This window comes from Takifugu flavidus, chromosome 19 (assembly GCF_003711565.1).
Source record: "Takifugu flavidus isolate HTHZ2018 chromosome 19, ASM371156v2, whole genome shotgun sequence".
NCBI lineage: Eukaryota > Metazoa > Chordata > Actinopteri > Tetraodontiformes > Tetraodontidae > Takifugu > Takifugu flavidus.
The window spans coordinates 10,356,662-10,376,368 of NC_079538.1; the positions used below are offsets into that span (position 1 = coordinate 10,356,662).

General features: G+C 43.5%; 2 protein-coding genes across 3 annotated transcripts; one reads left to right on the forward strand and one right to left on the reverse strand.

Annotated features, from left to right (window-relative positions):
• The first annotated feature begins 409 nt into the window (after positions 1-409).
• LOC130515932 (mitogen-activated protein kinase-binding protein 1-like) lies at positions 410-14,961 on the forward strand. Its single transcript, XM_057016570.1, has 33 exons — positions 410-747; positions 1,411-1,502; positions 2,113-2,172; positions 2,401-2,458; positions 3,185-3,355; positions 3,451-3,588; positions 3,718-3,900; positions 4,573-4,733; positions 4,993-5,182; positions 5,259-5,390; positions 5,470-5,657; positions 5,742-5,833; positions 5,909-6,034; positions 6,379-6,449; positions 7,345-7,466; positions 7,555-7,630; positions 7,714-7,825; positions 7,894-7,957; positions 8,320-8,430; positions 8,515-8,672; positions 8,875-8,912; positions 9,381-9,560; positions 9,634-9,758; positions 9,884-10,023; positions 10,774-10,956; positions 11,113-11,176; positions 11,522-11,665; positions 12,204-12,376; positions 12,568-13,131; positions 13,224-13,311; positions 13,431-13,492; positions 13,867-13,952; positions 14,192-14,961. Exons 1-33 carry the CDS (start codon positions 652-654, stop codon positions 14,417-14,419), a joined length of 4,476 nt encoding a protein of 1,491 aa, XP_056872550.1. The 5' UTR covers positions 410-651; the 3' UTR covers positions 14,420-14,961.
• LOC130515933 (galectin-3) lies at positions 14,960-18,024 on the reverse strand. 2 transcript variants are annotated; one of them, XM_057016572.1, is made up of 6 exons: positions 17,911-18,024; positions 17,187-17,227; positions 16,315-16,938; positions 16,085-16,173; positions 15,791-15,962; positions 14,960-15,466 (listed from the first exon to the last, which is right to left on the reverse strand). In XM_057016572.1, exons 2-6 carry the CDS (start codon positions 17,223-17,225, stop codon positions 15,308-15,310), a joined length of 1,083 nt encoding a protein of 360 aa, XP_056872552.1. In that variant the 5' UTR covers positions 17,226-17,227; positions 17,911-18,024; the 3' UTR covers positions 14,960-15,307. The 2 variants fall into 2 exon arrangements, with proteins under 2 accessions (XP_056872552.1, XP_056872551.1); XM_057016571.1 differs by having other exon boundaries at positions 17,187-17,230; positions 17,911-18,022.
• Positions 18,025-19,707: the final 1,683 nt, after the last annotated feature.

Here is a 19,707-nt window from a genome sequence, read left to right on the forward strand (position 1 = left end):
TGCTGTTCAATCGTCGACCCGACGTCATCGCGGGGCGTGGCCTGTGCTGTATTGGGACATCACGTGGTCAGTTTACAACAAAATGACGTTGCCCTTTATTAATAAAACTTGGATTTGTGTCATTGTGGTCAAATTTAACATCAGGATCCCGTCAAGTTGCACACATTGTTTTTTTTAGTCGGCCCTCAGAATGTGATTGATCATGTTGGGCTCTAACAAATAAAAACGATCGCTTTAAGCAAATGAGTACATTATCCAGGACAAACAGTGCATTCAAGATAACTTTTTTATCGGCCAGCCAGGAACTAAATCAAACAATCCACCTTCAACTTGACCCTCCCAGTAATCCCATTAAACCATTTAGCAACAGCGGTAACAAAAGCAATCAGTGATGCAATCATGAGGGCTCAGGTTCAGATTAAAGCCTCCAGCTCCTTCAGTCCACAGTTGTTGGCGTTTCCATGGTAGTGTGAAGACATCGGTGCAAAAGCGCCGGAGAGAAGCTCCAGAGGAGAAAAACAAGATTAGTGCCCACATGTCCTGACAGCAGGAGCTCCTTCCGACATTAGAGAAGCGGTGTGTGCACAGGGTTCAACTGCTGCTCCAAGGATCTTTCTGTTTTTCTTCCTGCCTGGTGTTCCGACAAACATCATGCCTGGAGATGGATTCACCAGCCGGATCAGGAACTTACTGCGTTCTCCGGCCAGCAGACAGAGGAAGGACAAGAGGGAAAGTCTGTCGAGCAAGGTAAGACAGGTATCGATGCCCAGCAGATACAGCCATTTACCAAAATATATAATAGAGTTTAGCTTTCTAAAAAAGACCTGAAGTTCACTTAAGGCTCATCACAACTGTTATCAGTGCTGCCAAGGATACCGTATCAGCTCATTACTCATAAGAGGCACTATAAAAAATGTGAAAAGAAAAAAACGTTGTTGATATATTTTAATATGGAGGTCATAAAATTCTATTTGAAATTTTGCCAATTTAATAACGTGCACCTGTATTTATAACTGTTTTATTACTGTGCAAACCTGGAAAAATACTCTGCAGTCTGCTTTGTTTTGATCCGTGAAATTGTTTTAATAAGCAGTGGATAACACAAAGAAAATGCTTTAAAATTAATTTACAAAAATTATTTGTTAATTAGCATTAAAACCCAAGCCTGAAATGGAGCTGCAGAAGAGTCGATGACCCTCACAGCTGCTTCATCTGCTGACACACTTTATCTGCCTTCTGTCACATTATCTGTTTATGAGTCTGACCTTGCACTTGATCCTTTACCCTTTTAATCAAATCGACATCAAATTTTAGAGATTTTTTCCCCAGGAATGATCACATCACACAAACCTTACACCTAATGGTAATATGTTTTAATGCCACTTGTTCTCACAACACATGTCTATCCAGGTGACTTTAGAGAAGGTTCTCGGCATCACGGCTTCAGGAAAGTGCGGTCTGGCCTGTGACCCACGTTCGGGGTTGGTGGCCTATCCTGCAGGGTAAGAACGATGATCTCTGCATCCTCATCTCGAGCCCTAACCATCCCATCTTTGACATTTCCCTTGACCTTTAGAGGGCTTGACGTTGCCATCAGTCCAGCATCAATTTTTAAAACACGAATTAGCTGTAGCGTCACATAAGCTTCTGTTTCTGTTTAAACACATTAATCAATGCTCATGCTTCTGTGACCCCCCCACCACACACACACACACACACACACACACACACACAGCAGCAGCAGCCCTCATTAGCTTAATCATACCATGGGATAGCCTTCAGACTTACTGCATTGGTAAATGCATGAATGAGTGTATTTGTTGCTCTAATCTTGTGCGAAATGTCTTAACAGGTCAAAGCACAATGTTTAATATGGATCAAGAGAGATTATTAAACTTGTGATTCAAGCATTACACCAGAGGTTGTCAGAAAGGTTGAGGTTTTTGATCCGCATGCATGTGTGAGATGAAGAAAATGTTTTCAAAACTGAGTTTAGTTATTCATTTTTTGAAAATAAGAATTGTATGAAAAATACATTAAGTATTGTGCATAATTGTGTAAATGTAATGCAAAATGCAACGTCTTGCAGTGTCTTACTCTTTTTTTGTGTAGGTGTGTGGTCGTCTTACTAAACCCGAAGAAAAACAGACAAAACCACATTATCACTTCCAGGTGAGCTGAAAATGTCACCCAAGCAGATGCAAAGATGATGTTTTCGGGGAAAAAAAGTCAAATACAGTATCAAAGCAGTAATACCTACAATGCTTTTGAAGAGATTAGGTAAAGGTAAAATCTTTGGATTTAGATGCTGTGTGTGATTTTTATTGATGTATTGTTAATTTCTCTGTGATCCGCCCCTTTAAAATGTTAAATATCAAGCATTTCTTTCAACTTGAACAGGAAGTCCATCACAGCTCTGTCTTTCTCCCCTGATGGAAAATACTTGGTCACAGGAGAGGTGAGCTTCCTCGTGTTTTCTTTTCTGAAATTTTCATTAAACTTACTTTGAATGTTCAAATAAATGACATTAAATAGTTAAAGTGTGTCATAAAGCATGTTCGGGCAGACTGAGAAGAGCGGCGCTGTTGAGTTTCCAGCATAAACAGTAAAGACAGATGAGTTTTGTACTCATAGTTTGTCCTTTTGTCCTTTCTGGAATGCAGCTGAATGTTTCTGCATGGTTTTTGAGAACATTCCAGCAGGACTTAAGTCACAGATCTCCCTCCTGTTCCGCTGCATCCTGTACTTACGTATGTTGTACTTACAGCGTTACTATACTAATCTGCTCCATCCAATCAAAGCTGATTAAAGACTCTGCTGTGCAAGTTGGATGCCATAGCTGCCATTCATAGAGCAAGGTTCAAAGACACATCAAGGATTAGGGTTAAATTAACGACTGAATGGATTTTAATATTTTAAACATGGCTGTTTCGGCTCTTTTCTATTTTTCTGGGCGATTTAAGTGGAGCCACAGCCCACGTCCTCAAGGCCGTCTCTCAGCGACCTACAGTGACCTTTAAGCGGTTGCTCTGCTCTGTTAGAATTAGCGATTACACAAATACCCCTGACCTTTGATCCTCGAGAGCGAATAATGTGGGCATGTCCAGGACGGCAGAAGAGAAAAATTTGTATTCAACAATCGCCTCACATTATGCTGCACATATACCCCTGTCCTGTCCATCAGAGTGGCCACCTTCCAGCAGTCAGGGTGTGGGACGTGGCCGAACGGAGACAGGTGGCGGAGCTCCAGAGACACAAATATGGAGTCTCGTGCGTGGCCTTCTCCCCCAACGGCAAATACATCGTCAGTGTGGGAAACCAGCATGACATGATTGTCAGTGTTTGGGCCTGGAAGGTAGCTTCATTTTGCTCCACTACATTTTGGAGGCTAATCTTGCAGTTTTTCCTGTCAAGCGTTGTGGTCTGAATGTGTATTGTGCTCTCCTGCAGAAAGACGTGGTTGTGGCTGCCAACAAGGTGTCCAGTAAGGTGACGAGTGTGTCTTTTTCCGAGGACAGCTCCTATTTTGTCACAGTGGGCAACAGGCATGTCAAGTTTTGGTATCTGGACCATTCCAAAGCCAGCAAGGTTAGTATATTTGGTTTGTTTAGAATAGCCTTTGAGTTATGTTTACCTCCATATTTTGGAGGAGGTAAACAAACATAGAATATAACCTTCTATAAACCCAGTTGGGCTGATCTCATCTCATCTTTCTAGGCCAGTGTCCCGGTCCCTTTGCTTGGCAGGTCAGGGCTGCTAGGAGAACTGAGGAACAACTTCTTTTGCGATGTAGCCTGTGGACGGGGTTCTACATCTGACTCCACCTTCTGCATCAGCTCCTCTGGACTCCTGTGTGAATTAAACAGCAAGAGAATGCTTGAGAAGTGGGTGGATCTACGGGTGAGGGCAATATTTACCTTTCCACCATTTTTCCCTGGTGTTTCATGTACCTAGACAAAATGGTTCTTTTCAAATATTGACAATGATGGAGACTATAAATTGCCCATTTAGTGAATGGTGTGAGATCTGTCCTGGATTCCTTCCTCTGGAGGTGGCTGCGCCACCCACTGTGGGCCGTATTTTGCAGATGAATGAAGGGATGGATGAATTTACAACTTGTTTATGATAATACAGATCAATACTTACCCAGTCCATTTCATCAAAGTGGTAATTCAAAAGAGGAACCTCATCCTGTTGTATTTGCAGGGAGACAGAGGATAATGAGAAAATGTTTTCCTCACTGTAGATGTGTCCTGCAGAATGTTGAAGCACAGGGAGCTAAACTGTAGAGACATTAAAGGACCGTGTACCATGCATCTGTGGTTACCTCCCAGCTGGGATGGTTTTAGTGTACAGACAGATGAAGGTGTTCAGGTTGTGCCTCTGCCTTCTGTCTGAGGATCAGCGAAGGATTAGCAACAGGGCAGCAGACAAGTACAGGATGTTTTTGGAAGCCTTCCATTAAGAACTTGTTGATGTTCCATTCTGTTGCCTCTATTGTTATAGGTAGTCATCGGTGATTGGATGAAATGAGCCATCAGTAACTAAGTGACATTTGTGCCCCGCTTTTAGACTGGTACGGCCCACTCTCTGTCTCTGTCTGAGGACACCATCTTCTGTGGGTGCGCCGATGGAACGGTGCACGTCTTCAAGGCCGCCAACCTGCAGTTTGTCTGCACGCTGCCAAGGCCACACCCCCTTGGCTCAGATGTCGCTGCCGTCACTGAGGCGAGGTGAGACAGGTGTAACGCGGTCTTTACCCTGGCTTGGATTCACTGAAGGATCAAATGCTCTCTATTTTAGGAGTCTGCTGCCTCAAGTTGCGACCTTTTTCCATAGAAACCTTCCTAATTTTAATTAAATGATGTCTGGGGACCGCTTACCCCAGTTCCTTCTTCCAGTAGAGTAGCGTTCTTCTGACAGTGTTGCCATTTTATTTGTTGTAAAGCTGAATTTCTTTTAAAAAAAAGTCCCCAATCTCTTTCCCATCAGCCACCTTTTTTCCACCAAGATGGACGCTCGTTACCCAGATGCCATTGCGGTGACCTTTGACCCTGCCAGCCACTGGCTCAGCTGTGTTTATAATGACCACAGTCTGTACGTGTGGGACGTGAAAGATGTTAATCGGGTGGGGAAGGTGCACTCTGCCCTCTTCCATGCTTCCTGTGTGTGGGACCTTGAGGTAAACTATGAGTGCTAGAGATTAATAAGTGTAATTTAAATAATATTACCTGAACACATCCACTCTTCGCTCTCAGATGTTTCCAGATCTTCCTGATAAAGTGGGTAGTGGTTCGTCATCCGGCGTGTTCCTCAGCTGTTCTGCTGATAACACCATCAGACTGTGGCACATGGATGAGTCGACACGTTCTCAGAACATCCTGAGCACTGTGAGTTCAGCATTAAAGATGCATTCAGGTGCCAGAGTTTCTCAGAAAAAGGATTTCTTCATCAATCGCTGCCCTACAGGATCTTCAGAATGTAATCTATGTCAGTGGAAATGCTACTGCCTTGCTGGATCCAGATTGCACAGCGAACGTAAATACAGACAAACCAGGTGATGGACAGACGGCAGAAACCAGGACGGGCATCAGAACCATCTGCTTAAGTCCAGATGGCAAACACCTGGCGTCTGGAGACCGTAATGGGATGCTGAGGTAATACAAGAAGGTTGAACTTGAGTGCGGTGGCAGGCGGAAGTGACCTCTGACCTTTAAAACGCATCAATTTCTTTCCTGCAGAATTCATTCTCTGAGCAGCATGGAGGAGGTTCTGAAAGTAGAAGCCCATAATGCTGAGATTCTGTGTCTGGAATACAGTAAACCAGGAACTGGTGAGTGTGTCAGCGATGAATGTGTCTGGCTGGGTGTCCATATGATACATGACGAATACGTCTGGCTGCTTATAGGTCTCAAGCTGCTGGCAACAGCAAGCCGGGACCGTCTGATCCACGTCTTGGATGCCGACAATGACTACAGTTTAGTGCAGACTCTCGACGAGCACTCCTCATCCATAACAGCCGTCCGCTTCGCTGGTGAGCCACTTGAGAGTCTGTTAAGATCTGACAGTTAATCTTTTCATAATCCGAGCTTTCATCTCCCTTCAGTCCCTCCTTCTAATTCACTTGCAGCGCTGCTTGTTTAAATAATCAATGACCGCTCCACATATGTATTCAGGTGGAGCTCTGTTTAAGGCCCTCCTCTCCTCTGATTGTCTAATTGGTTCATTCCTTTTCTGTAGAAAGAGTAAAATGCGTGCAGTCTTGGGTTAAACCTCGTTTGTCAAGAAAATAGCAAAGTTTCTGATTTGCAAGTTTTACCAACTAACGAAAGAGTCGAATAATCCAAGAATGATTGGCTAATCAACTCTCTTCTCCAGCCTGTGAAAACAGTGTGAGGATGATCAGCTGTGGAGCGGACAAGAGCATCTATTTCCGTACGGCCCACAAGGTCAGACACGTCCAAATCGACCTTAAACTGTTAAACACGGTGTTTTGGGATATAAACAGCTCACAATTGAACAGGATATTTCCCTATTTTTAGTCCCCGTGATAAGGCATGCTAACGCTAACGGTTGCTACTGCCATGCTCCTTTTTTAAAAGCACCATAAAATACCTTCTCCGGGCTTATTGTTTAATATTTTAGCAGTGCAGAATATTTTATGTAACCAGCAGAACATATTGCTAACCTACAACACTTTCATTTTACCCAATCTCTGAAGTTGCTTTCCATTAAGAATTCAAATCACACCTTAATCTGTTTGGTTTTTGCGTGTAAGTACAACTCCGCAGCACAAAAAGTGCACTGGCCTGCAACTCATATAACTAAAAGGGACCACGGAGACGTCACTGCTGCTGCTTTTCCTCCGGATTTGCTTCTGGGTTACTGGGACAGTTTTCTATTCTGTCAGAGTTGCATAAGTCAGTTAGGTAAAAACTCAATTCAGGCCACAGCAGCATTGTGGAGCACAATAAACAATGGCCTGTTAATCCACTGCATTCAGACATTTATTATAGAAACATCTTGTGACAAACCTTCGAGCTGTATAAAAGTTAAAGGGGCATCTTCTCTTCGGCCTTGTTTCAGTGTTTTGACAGGATTTGAATAAACCTTTGTGTTGTAATTGGATGCCACTCACACTTTAGGAATAGTGTTGTTACATTTAAGTGATTCTATTTCATTAACGCTGGTGCAAAAAAGTCGCTGCAGCTTTTTAATATCAATAATTGCATCCTGCCTTGTACATGTACATACACACGTTAATGACAATCAATACACAGAGCTGCACCGTTTTCTCATCTGTCCATTTATCCTCTTTGTTATCATTTGTCTGTGGGGAACCAGACTGACAGAGGCACTGAGTTTAGACGCTCTCACCATATGGTCAGGAAGACCAGCCTCTACGACATGGGTGTAGACCCCACCTGCAAGTACGCTGCTGTTGGCTGCCAGGACCGCTGCATCAGGTGTGTGTTTTTTATTCTTTTAAAAATAATCTACCCCAGATATTATTGTTTGGGATTTTGAGGTCATCAGGTTCCCCTCTGTACACAGGATTTTTAACATCAATAGCGGCAAACAGAAGAAACTCTACAAGGGATCTCTAAGCGAGGATGGAAGCCTGATCAGAGTAACATTTCTGGGCACAACCCACGCTCCATCTCTATATTTGCACAGTGTGTTGACTCTTTCTTCACTCTTTTGTCCTCACAGGTACAGCTCGATCCATCCGGTCAATACGTGGCCACCAGCTGCTCTGACAAAAACATCAGCATCTTTGAGTTCAACAGTGGGGAATGTGTGGCCACAATGTTTGGACACTCTGGTAACATGCATGTTTATTGGTAAATCATCTACTGTCACACAGATTTAAGAAAATGTCTTGTCCTGCAGAGATTGTTACCGGGATGAAGTTCACCAACGACTGCAAGTACTTGATTTCGGCATCTGGGGACAGGTAGGGAATAAAAATAGACTGGAGAATGTACCGCTTCTACAGTGCAAAATGCAACTCCCAAATAATAAATGCAGGAAACACAAACTAAAATGTTATATATGCATCGCAAGATATAGTTTTAAACTCCTTGAATGAATAAAAGAATGATCTGCAGAACGATTGCAAACTCCAGATGTCCAAATGTGAATTTTTGCTCTAAAGTAACTGCTACTGTGGATCAAGTCAGTCTCCGAATTAAAACCGTCTTTACTCTGGGCTGTCGGAGGAAATGAGCAGCCAAATGTGTTTGCAGACATTTTCCTCAACAGTCAAGCTGAAATGAAATGCTGAATTTTTAATGCCCGAATGCTTTTATCCATCAGCTGTATCTTTGTGTGGCGACTCGCTCCAGAGCTGACGATCAGTATGAGAGAAAGACTCTGGCAGCTCCAACAAAGGCCCGATTCGCCACCCGGCGCCACCTCTGGTCTCAGGTAATGGCGTCTGTGCGCTCGCCCACAAACCTTTTCGTGAGACAACACCAGAATCTTCATCATTTCGTCCGGCTGTCGCCGCAGGCACGAGCAGTCCGCCGCCCCCATTCTGAGTGGCCTTTCCTCCGACAGCGACCACGAGCACGAGGATGAGGACGGGGCAGAGAGCGAAGGCTGCAACAACTCAGAGGACATTACGACCAACACGTCCTCTGACAGCAGCCAGGGAGAGGAGGACACAGGTATAAACTCAGTATAAACTGTGAAAGGACAATCTCTGAGCTCGTGTTATTCCTGTGATGTAACCATTTGTGCTGGAAAAGTGTGGTCCTGACCTTTCCCTCTCTGCAGAGTGCAGCTTTAATAGAACCAATTCAGCCATCAAACGAACGATATTTCATTTCATTGTAAAGCTTCTGATTACTATGCTCTTCCGTACAACAGGTGGCTCGGATGAAGGGCAGGACTGGGAGCTGGCAAAGGTCGGTGCTTATGTCTGATCACAACAGCACAAACAATTTATCTCAGGCTCAGTTAAGTTGAATTTTGAACACAGTACAAGCGCACGGTACAATGCATTAATCTTAACAATATGCAGTAGTATTAATGTGTTGGACATTTGATTAATGCTTGAGTAAATGCTTAAAGGCTGCCTCCATTAGATCACTTGAGAAGGAACTGAAGTGGTTTTAGAAACACTGCATGGCTTCACACATGAGATTAAATCCTCTGGGCTATACCAGAGTGGAAATGCTCTCCTGCTGGGTCTTGAAAGTGATATAAAAAGCTGCGTGAAATTCATTCTGAAACACACAGCGTGCGAGTGGGAGTTATAGAATTCAATCAGCTTCATTACAGATTTGATTTCTTGGATGGAAAATGCCATGGGAACGATCAAGTCCAGCTCCTGCGATTGTTTTCATTGACATCCTGTCCGCTCCCTGTTTAAGCATGGCGCCTGCCACGTCACCTCTGACCCCTCTAAACGACCTCGGAGGCGTTGGTCTCGGCGCATGGGCTCCCTGGAGGTGATGGTCAAGTCCATGTTGGATCTGAGGCAGCTGGAGACATTTGCTCACAAGAAAAACGGCTCCTCTAATGAAAAAGAGAGACAGAGCACGCCCAGCCAGGTATGTATGGAGCCGAGGTGGAGGGAAGAGGGTGGCGTTTGTATGCTGTGCTGACGCCCATCATTTCCTGCAGCTGGGCAACAGAGCCAAGAGACATCAGCCCTGGTTGTCCTTGCACTCCTCCAAGGTCATCCGGGATCCCGATGGAGCCGCCTCTTACCCAGAGGAGAACCAGGAAGATGCAAGTCTCCGGGGCAGGTACCGTACATCCCTACTCAGGGCTCACAGCAACACTGACAGGGAACAAAACTGCTGAGGATGTTTGTCTCTGTCTATTGTTGCTTGTGGTTTTCCACCTCTCACTCACTGCTGTCAAACATCAGCGGTCAGGTGGAGGAGGGGCAGGACCGCAGGATGCAATGGAGGGACAGGCGCAGTGACAGCCAGGAGAGCCACAGCCCGGACAGCGCTTGTTATGTGAGCTATGACAGCGGGGGGTCCAGCCCCGATTGTAACCTGGATGGTGAGCTCCATACTCCTTATTCAAAAGCCACTAAACACCATATATTTGTTCTGTAAAATAATAACAGTCCTCACATGGAAAATATTAAAAATAGACTTAAACTATGTGACTAAAAATACAGCGAAATGTCTTTTTGTAGATGGAAAAGCCTCAATTTACCTATTGAGCTGAACTTTTCAAGCTTTGAAGAAACAGTTTGCACTTTTAAAATAGTGTGAATCAAATCAGCGAGACATCCATTATCGGGATCAATGTGACGGACATGGAACCAGTTTAACATTTCTCAATGGTCTATTTTCTGTTGCTTGAGGTTTTTACCATTTTATTTCCCAACAAAAAAAACGACTGCCCTGAATCGACTTTAATAATTCACCATGTGGGTTTCAGTGGAGCAGACAACGTAATAGCGAGCGGGCTTGAATAGAAACGTCCATTTGAATAGCTAGAGTATAAAACACACAGCCGCCTTATATTTTAATGTTCTGTATTTCTTTGTGTAGTTAAAAATGTCTTCATTGTGTGTACATAATAAGCTTAAATGTAATTGAAAGCCATTATCGCCGCAGTGTAGAACCTGCTGACACAGGTCTTGAGCACACTGAAGCCCGAACCATTTCAGTCTCCAACTTGATAAAAATTGTCAGCTGATGAAAGTGTTTTGGCCTCTTTTTTGTTGGATGTACCAGTTTTATTGGTGTTTCCTTTCGGGGTTTATCTGTAACCTTCTCTTGTGCCTTTTTGCCTTTTCAGACTCCAGAGACTCGGACTCCATGAGCCTGGACAGCTCTGAAGAAGACAGGGTGGAACAGGTGCTACAGGGAGCCATGACGAGCGTGGACGAGGCTCTGTTGAAGGTGACTGGAGCTGCTGAGCATGGCCAGGAAGATTTCCTCAAGCAGAACTTTGAGACGTTGACCCAGAGCTGCAGCACAGGTATGAGACGCCAAACACTAACATTAAAGGGATATTTGGGCGTTTTGGGTCAGTATGGATCAGTAGATAAGTGTCAAATTTATGTTCTCTAAAATGTTGAAAGGTTCCTGTTATTGCCTTTATGCATATTTTCCAATGTTGGGTATCCGTCCACAGCAGAGCAGAATGCCATGAGGCCGAGCATGTCGTCACGTTTTCTGGCCAGAGGACACAATAACAGGTAGTGTTGACCACATCACACCAGCATGAGCATCAGGTTTTTATGAACTCTTACTGTTACACCACCAATACAACATCATGGTCAAGCTAACTAGTCAGTTTAAAATATCAATTTTGTGTGCACAAGATTAACAAATATACTCTTAGATTACAGATGCATAAATGCAGGAAATCTGATGATAAAAACATCTGTATTGATTTTCATTCTTGGCTCAGGTTAAATATCTCTTTTGCAACAACAAATGATTAAATCATTGCCTTTCAAGGTCAAGTAGCAAATGAGTTTGTGCATCGTGCATTTCATTCCTCTTCTCCCCTCACTGCTTAATGACTTTTCTCTATGAAGGGGCATGAATCCTCCTGCCAAAATACATGGAAAAGATCAAGACTGCCACTCCGTTAAGCCTCCTGTGTCAAAAGGACGACCCTCGGTGGTAAACAGCACCCAAGATAAGACCCCTGTCTCATCTGGCAGAAGCGAGGGAACAAGGTAAAAAGACAAGACTGCAAATGTGGTTTATTTTTCATTTCTGCCACTTTGGCACACTTGGATAAATGAATCATGAATGCCAAAGATCAAAAAGCCCCAACGTTATTCTATTTGAATTCTAAAAACAGGTTATTAAACATTAATAAACACACATGGCAGGAATAGAGTTTGACAGACAGGACTTCCTGGAGGCTCACAAGGGTACAAGACATTTTTACACTGTTTTACATTGCCACAGATCCTTGTACATTAATAATAAATAGGAGTAAACAAAAGCAGAGAGAAACTCAACTTTCATCTAAAATAATTATGCACATTTAATTACATCAGAATTTCTGTCTCCCTAGACTAACACATAATCCTTATTTAAGTAAAATTACAGTAAATGTAGTGCCATGCTTAATGTGATATAAGTGCCAGTTACATAGCTTTGAGGAACTTTATTGTAACTCAAAGTTCTTCTTTTCCATGATTACATTATAAAAGACTGACAGAGTATTCAATTTTAAAATATTCTGGTTTTAATGTGTCTCAACAGGTCTGATAATCCACAGCAAGACTGCAGTTTTACACTTCGACCCCTGAAGAAGAAGCAGACTTCAGGGTCCCACCTGTGGAGGCTCTCCAACCCCCCATCCAAATCTGTGCTGCAGCTGGACAGATCCACATCCTTGCAGAAATCCCACTCTGCCATTAATCTGTCCTCTGACTGTATGTTCCATTGGTTTTTGCGTGCTTTTGTTTTTAAAATTCATGTCAAATAATTCAATATATTTGCTGGGTACATGTTATAAAACGGCAGCCAAATTTCTCGGAGGTAAAAATAACGTGGTCTTAAAATGAAATGATGTTTTTGTATTTTAGAAAGTCATTTATTTCATCTCCTGTATCTTTGTCTTAAGCTCCCTACTCATCTGCGCCATCTAGTGACAGCCTCCTGTCAATAGAGTCATGCAGGAGGCCTCAGCATCTTTTTCTGGATCATGACTCTTCTCAGCCACAGTTCAGCTTTTCTTCATCCTCCTCTGGGTCCCCGCAGTCACCACAGGTGACCCTGCCCTGGGAGATCCCCAGACAGAAGACCCAGCACTCCTACATGAACCATACTGCAAGCTCCTTGGCCAAAAGCAGTCGCTCCACCTCAGTGGGAGAAGGCCTCCAGACAAGGACGCCGCATGACTCCCCTTCCACTCACAAAAAAAGACAGTCCTGCGAGGAGCTGGAGACCCATTCTGCCCTGCTCAGCTCGTCCTTGTCATCGCCGTCATCTCTCTCGACCAGCCCGTCCCCGACGTCTTCATATCCCACCCCTGCAGCATCAACCAGTGGTTTTAACCCGAACCCTCCGCCCTCTCGCATCCCTCTTCTGAAGCAGCCTGTCAGCCCGAGTCGCAGCCTGTGTCTGGAAGGGAGGCCACGCTCCAGTTTGGCTGGATGTGAAATAATGCTTAATCCAGGAACTAGAGGTCAGTCACCCTTAGAACCAAGAATGGATCCGGAGCCCTAAATTGAAAACCTGTGTTAGTGTAGGACTTTGAACATATTCTGCTGTTTGCAGCTCGTGTCAGACATCTGTCCCTCAGTTTGGACCATTCTTTCCCAAGTTTTCTGCCAGTGAGGCAGAAGAGGTCCTCTGTTTCAGAGAGGTACGTGAATATGTTTAGTCTCCACGCTGCTAAACTTTTTCTGCAGTTATTACTGGGCAGTCAATTTGCCTAAAAATGAGCTTAAACATTAACTGCAGATTTCTGACTTTCCCCTCCAGCTTTAGGGAGCCGGAAGCAGCAGCCGTAGCCTCAGAGGATCCTCTGCTGTCTGAATGCTCAGGTTTGTGCAAATTGTGAGAATTCAATTTGAAAAACCTCATCCTGTCGTGGACGCTCCTGCCCGGCTGTACGTTGGGTGATAACCACATCACAGGCCGGCGACATTTCAATTTCAAGTCATAAAATGAAGCCATAATTGACCCTGAGTCCGCAGTTTTACCCACAGCAGTGTTTTCCTGAGGAGTGGGAAACGTGGCATCATTTTTCCCAGGCTCACAGCTCATCCTTGTGTTGTTTCTTCCCTTCTTCACATACAATATTCCTGCCTGCACTCCAGACTTTAGCTGAACATGTTCTGTTTCTCACTTCTCCTTGATAACTGAGGAAATGCTGGTCTCTGAGCCCCCGACTCTCCCTGTCTGTCTGACTCTGCAGATCACTCTGTCACCGTGGAAACTTGCAGGCAGGTGGTTAATGAGCTGAACAACAGTGTGAGGAAAACTCTCCAACTCTATTCTAAGGTGATTTCTGTGTGTGAGGGAACGAGAGAAGGATGGGAAAGTGAAGGAAATAAGGCAAATATATCACAAAGTACGAACAGGGAAACAAAAAAATAGTACCAAATATTTTTGAGAAGCGGCACAGCTTTTCTTTTCTACATAAGTGGTTCAAAAATTAAATGCAGTCACGCAGAAAAAGACACTGAGATGCAGCCGAGCCGCCTTCCTGTTTTTCACTTGGATGTTTTCCATTAAACCAGGTGCTGCAGCAGCCCAGCCAAGATCAAAACGAGATGAGGAGCATCCTGTCGGAGACCCTGCTGACAGTCAGAGCTGAGCTGGACGCTCTCCCCCACCCCTCCTCACTGCGTGTGGAGCCAGAGGTCAGGGGTGAGGGGGCCGAGGGGGAGAAAACCCTGGCTCTTTTGGAGCAGTATGCAGAGTTGCTGCTCAAATCTGTGGAGAGGAAACTGGACTCCAAGACCTGATCGCACCGTGGATCTGCAGGAGATGAATTTCAAAATGCTGCAGAAATCACTTTTAAATTAAAACTGCAGCCCACACGGAAGCACTTTGATCTACACTTTTGGTATTTGCACATACTGTAAATCTTTAGAAACCTATTTTTTAGACTAGAGAATATTGATTTGTCTTTGCACTGAAAAGCTAAAGTTGCCTTATTTTTTCAATACTTTTTTCCTTTTGATTATTGTCAGTTATTGTTAAAAAGATGCTACATTTGTTGTTTTATAGCAGTGTTTACATGTAGCTAACATTCATCTTTTATCCAGGTCAAAGTGTTGCTCACTTTCTGTGGCCTTTATAACAATTTTTAAAGGCCGTGTGAGATAAGATTTTCTGTGTAATTTGTAATTTTTTTTACCAACTGTTTCTACTATGTTTTAGAGTAATTGTGCGTAATTTAAATTCCGTCAGTCTTACATCCTTTCTACAGCACCTTTTGTCTTTCTTAATGCACAGTCAACACTGCTGCACTGTTTTTTTCATCTAAATAAACAACCACAAAAGATTTCTGACTCAGGTTTATTTGAGAAACACTGCACACCCAAAAAAATTACACATTTTCAGTTAATAACCCTGTTAAATCCTGACAACAAACACAATAAATATGATTTCAATTAATGACATGGTAGATGAGTTATTGTTGTAACACACTTAAGAGGTCAACTCATTTCCTTGCTAAAATAACACTCACACTCTTGTTTAAGCATCATAAAATAATACTTGGAAAGCTTATTTTAAGGAAATTGCTTAAATGGAAGCATGTGCAAATTCCCAATATTGGTTGGATTTCTGCAATTACACCCAAGAGTGCCTGTGGTGATTTGTACGCCACGTGGGTGATAGTTGGGGTCCTAGGGAAGCGTCTCCACATTGATGTAAGTGAGGACGACATCATGCAGGATATTGATTCTGTCAATCCGGTTGAGCTCTCTGATGCGGTGCTGGAACTCGAACATTGGGATGTTGTTCACCGCCACCCTGAACATCTCTTGAGTGCACAGGATCTTCATCTGGAAGCAGCGAGGAGGACACAGCCATGGGGAATGTGGTGAACGTGAATAATGGAGCGAGCGAAATGGACAAATTCGCAAAGAAGAAACTGATGGTTTAGTTTAGGCAACACAGACAATGATTGGAAACTTCTTAGAGAGGCCTGGGAAGCAACATGTGGCCTCCTATCTGACCTCCTGAAGCCTTCCTGCAGCACAGCAGTGCTATGACTTTACTACACACATGTCTTTCCAACACTTTCTATCTTTTCCAAAGGTTAGCCTGATGCTAACAGTTGATCCAGAGAAACATCAACAATCATACATTAGCATGATTAGACTCACCTCAAATGGGCTCCCAAGAGCAAAGGGAAAGGGCCCCTTCAAGTCTCTCTCCTCTGTTCCCCAGCGTTCCCCAATTTTATGGTTACGGACCACCACCTGTTTACCCCCCTCATTGAAGCGGGGGTTGATATGAAAGGCAATGTCGTTACCTCTCAGAAAGTTCACTGTGAACCTGCGGAAGAGATTTTTGCCTCTCCTTCATCAGTGGCCTTATTGTGTGGAGTGCACAATTGAGAAGAAATCAGAGCATAATTGAGAGTTATGCTGTGCGCTGGACAAAAAGGTAAGACTTACATTTTAGCATTGGGTTTGACACGGCCTAAGATGGTCATCATCATCTTGTCATAGACCCCACGGGCCAGGTTCAGATTATATGGCACACTCTGAACATAGCAACAACAACAAACAGAACAATAATTTAGTGAATTAGGCTGAGTTGTAAGTCATTGTGTATTGAAAGATATTTTTGAACTGCATTGTAGATTTTACTTTTTCTCCAATGGAAATTTTCATGTTTGACTCACAAGTGGTCCAGAAGTTGGTGGAAGCCAGTGTGGAGCCATTATGGTTGGATTCTGTCCAGGCCATCCTGACTGTCCTGGGTTGTATGGCCAACCAGGGTGTGTGGGCCACACGCTAGGATGGATGCCCGGGGTAAGATGAGGTGCAGGGACTGGAACTGGAGCTGGAGCTACAATTTGAGCCGGTGCTTGAGGTTGAACTGGAGCTGGTGGCTGGGAAGGGTGGCACTGGGTGCCTGGCCAGAAGGCTTGGCAGGGCTGCACTGGAGCTGGAGCTGGAGCTGGAGCTGGAATTGGAACTGGGGCTTGAACTGGAACTGGAACTGGAACTGGAACTGGAGCTGGAGCTGGAGCTGGAGCGGGAGCCACAACAGGAGCAGGAGCTGGTGCTGGAACTGGAACTAGGGTTGGTGTCGGAGCTGGAGCTGAATAGGGGACCAGGGCTGGGGTGGTATAAGGCTGAGTACCAGGCCAGCATGGTGTGTTGGGCTGGCCTGGCCAACACAGTGCAGGCTGGGTGTTCTGTCCTGGCCATGCAGGGAACCCAGATGAAGGGCCCGTCCAAACACTGTTAGTCTGTGGGGCACAACTAGAGGACGGGCAGCTGCCATATAGAGCATCAGAATGCTGAGAGGGAAGAGGAGAGGGGCAAGAGGAAGGAGGAGAGGGGCAAGAAGGAGAAGGGGGAGGAGAAGGGGAAGATGGAGAAAGAGAATGGTCAGGGGCCAGGATGGAGTATCGGGGAAGAGAGAGGGTGGACAGAACAGAAGACACCAACTTGCAGTTGCAAACAGGGCAGTTTGACATAAGCGAAAATGATGATGTTGATATTTAGATGAAATATGCTACAGACAGCAGGTATTTCGTGGTCTTACCAGTGTAGGAACCTGGCAATTTGAAGTACTTACATCCATGCCTGCTAGGAAAGAAAGTACTTTTATTACCTTTGATGACATAACCATAAATTAAACTCAATTTTTACCCTTGAACCACTGTTTAAATAAACGTTTATTGTTTAACGAGGCATAACAAGTACATGATTCTGATTGGAGAGTTGTAGTTTTTTCTTTGGCCACAGGGGGGCTCACTTAGAATATTTGCAAAAGGTGCAAAACCCTAAGGAAAAGCATGCGTGTCTAAAGCTCATTGGATTCCAGGACATGGACTAATTGAATCAAGAAAACATCCAGAGTATGCAAAAGGACAATGGTACATCGATTAAGAACCAGGCAAACATGCAGAAGAGGAATTCCTGCAGAAAACAATCTTTATTGTTAGGACCTTTAAATTCACACGGCTTATACTGAAGCTGCTTTTCCAGCAATTTTCTGATTTAAATAAGTTCACACTAAGTCCCCCTGTATTAAAGATTAAAACCAACTAAGCTAAAGTTTGCTTAATAATTGGCCATGTTAGTATAAATCCTATTTAAAAACATAAAGTGTGATAATATATTAATATATACAGTAAAGTTACATTTAACACTGATCTCTGTGGATCATTCTGCAGCAGCACAGAAACCAGATACTTAGAAAACTTAAAAAAAATCATTAGTAGTATTTTAAAAAAATGTACAATAAAATGAAAACTGCAAGTTACCTTTTCTTGTCTTAGGTCCTTCGGTGCAGACGGAGCAGAATGATGGGCGTTCAGATGTTGTCAGCTTGCAGCAGCTTGTGGAGGCCGTCTTTTATAGCCCAAAAAACTGTCGTGGCGTGGCCACTCCTCAACGTGCCCGTTCAGAGTCGCAGAAACACAGCCACACCCTCACAAGTATAAAACATATCAACTGAGAATATAAAAACAAATGATAATATAATTGTGCATGATGCATTTAAGGTGTGATTCATGTGTTTCTTCACACGTTCCACAGATTTCAGAGTGTAAAAGCCTGATAAAATACATCTGAAGTGATGAGATGAAACTGTAGCACGTGATAAAGAAATCCTCACATTTTATAATAAACAGATCATCAGAACTGTTGAATGTTGATTATTCTTAACCCAAATGCAGACTCCTTCACCTGACAACAGTGACATGTTTTTTTGCTGATGCGGCCTCTTAACAGTCATGAGACTGCTCACATTCATGCCGTATCTGCACAGACATCGTAGAGTAACACAATTACAGGCTCATTGAGGACTCACTCCTCTACTCTGTGCATCCTGATGACTCAAACACTGACAGCTGAAGGGTCAGGCGTTGCTGCAGGGGTCACCCCCGGGTTAAGATGCTCCATAGCCTTTAAAGTTGGCCTTCACGGCCCAGATTGAAGACATTTCCCTGTTTGATTGTCTAACAGAGCTCACTGACTGCCTGAGATCTTTGTTAAAGTGCTTATTCTTGGTTTGATAGCAATGATGATGTCAGGATTAAATTGAGCCGAACAACATCATCATCTAATAAATCTCCAGGGCAACGTATTGGTTCCAAAGATACACAGTTTCAGACAGTTGTGTGGCTGTCTCCGACCATCATTAGATTAGGCATCATTTGAGCTGAGACATGCCAGAAATTGCACATGCACTTCCTTAAATGTTGAGATAAGGCGTGAAAAATGTAGAACTGGACACACACATTTCAATCCACTCTGAGGGTAAATAATAGTGTTTTTAATCTGTCTAATGCCCACACATCACTCACCGCTATTGATACGCTGTAATCCCTCCTGCAAAGGTCTGTTTTATTGCCCATTTTAGATTTTAGAACCCATTGAATTTCCCAGAGTAGCCATATTGTAAACATAAAATCTATTCCTACAGGAAGAAAGGTAAATATGTAGGATTTATTTTAATTAGCTACCCACCTAGAGGAAACCAATGGGCCAAAAGAAATAAATTTAAAAAAGAGTGAATCCTTTTCCTAATGTTTTTTTTAAATTATGCACACTCAAACGAAGGATATCTCAGTATCTTAATAGTTCGACAACCACCACCAGAAACAGTTATTTTTCCTCTCTCTCAAAGCATTTGTTAGAGAGCAAATGGAGTTTGAAATTAAGTTCCTTGCGCAGTTGCAGATAAGCAGCAACTGTGCTGATTTGGTTCACACGTCCTGATCTGAGAGGCCCTCATCCAATTTACCTTTCAAAATGTAATCTTACCTCGAATCCAATGTGGATTCAAATTCACCATGCAGGGACGAGAGCTACAGGTGATGCAGATGCAAATGTCTGCTCCTGGACTCATGCACGAGCACATGTACTTCTCAGCATGAGGTTCCACAACAGTTTTTACTTTGTGTAGTGATGTAATCTAACATTCCTGTTGGTGTTCAATGGTATATTTGTGTATATTCCACCTGTATGAAACACAATTATGCAACCACTGATACATATTATATTTGATAACATATTTAGAGAATAATCCACAGTATATACTCCTTTTCCTTTGTAGT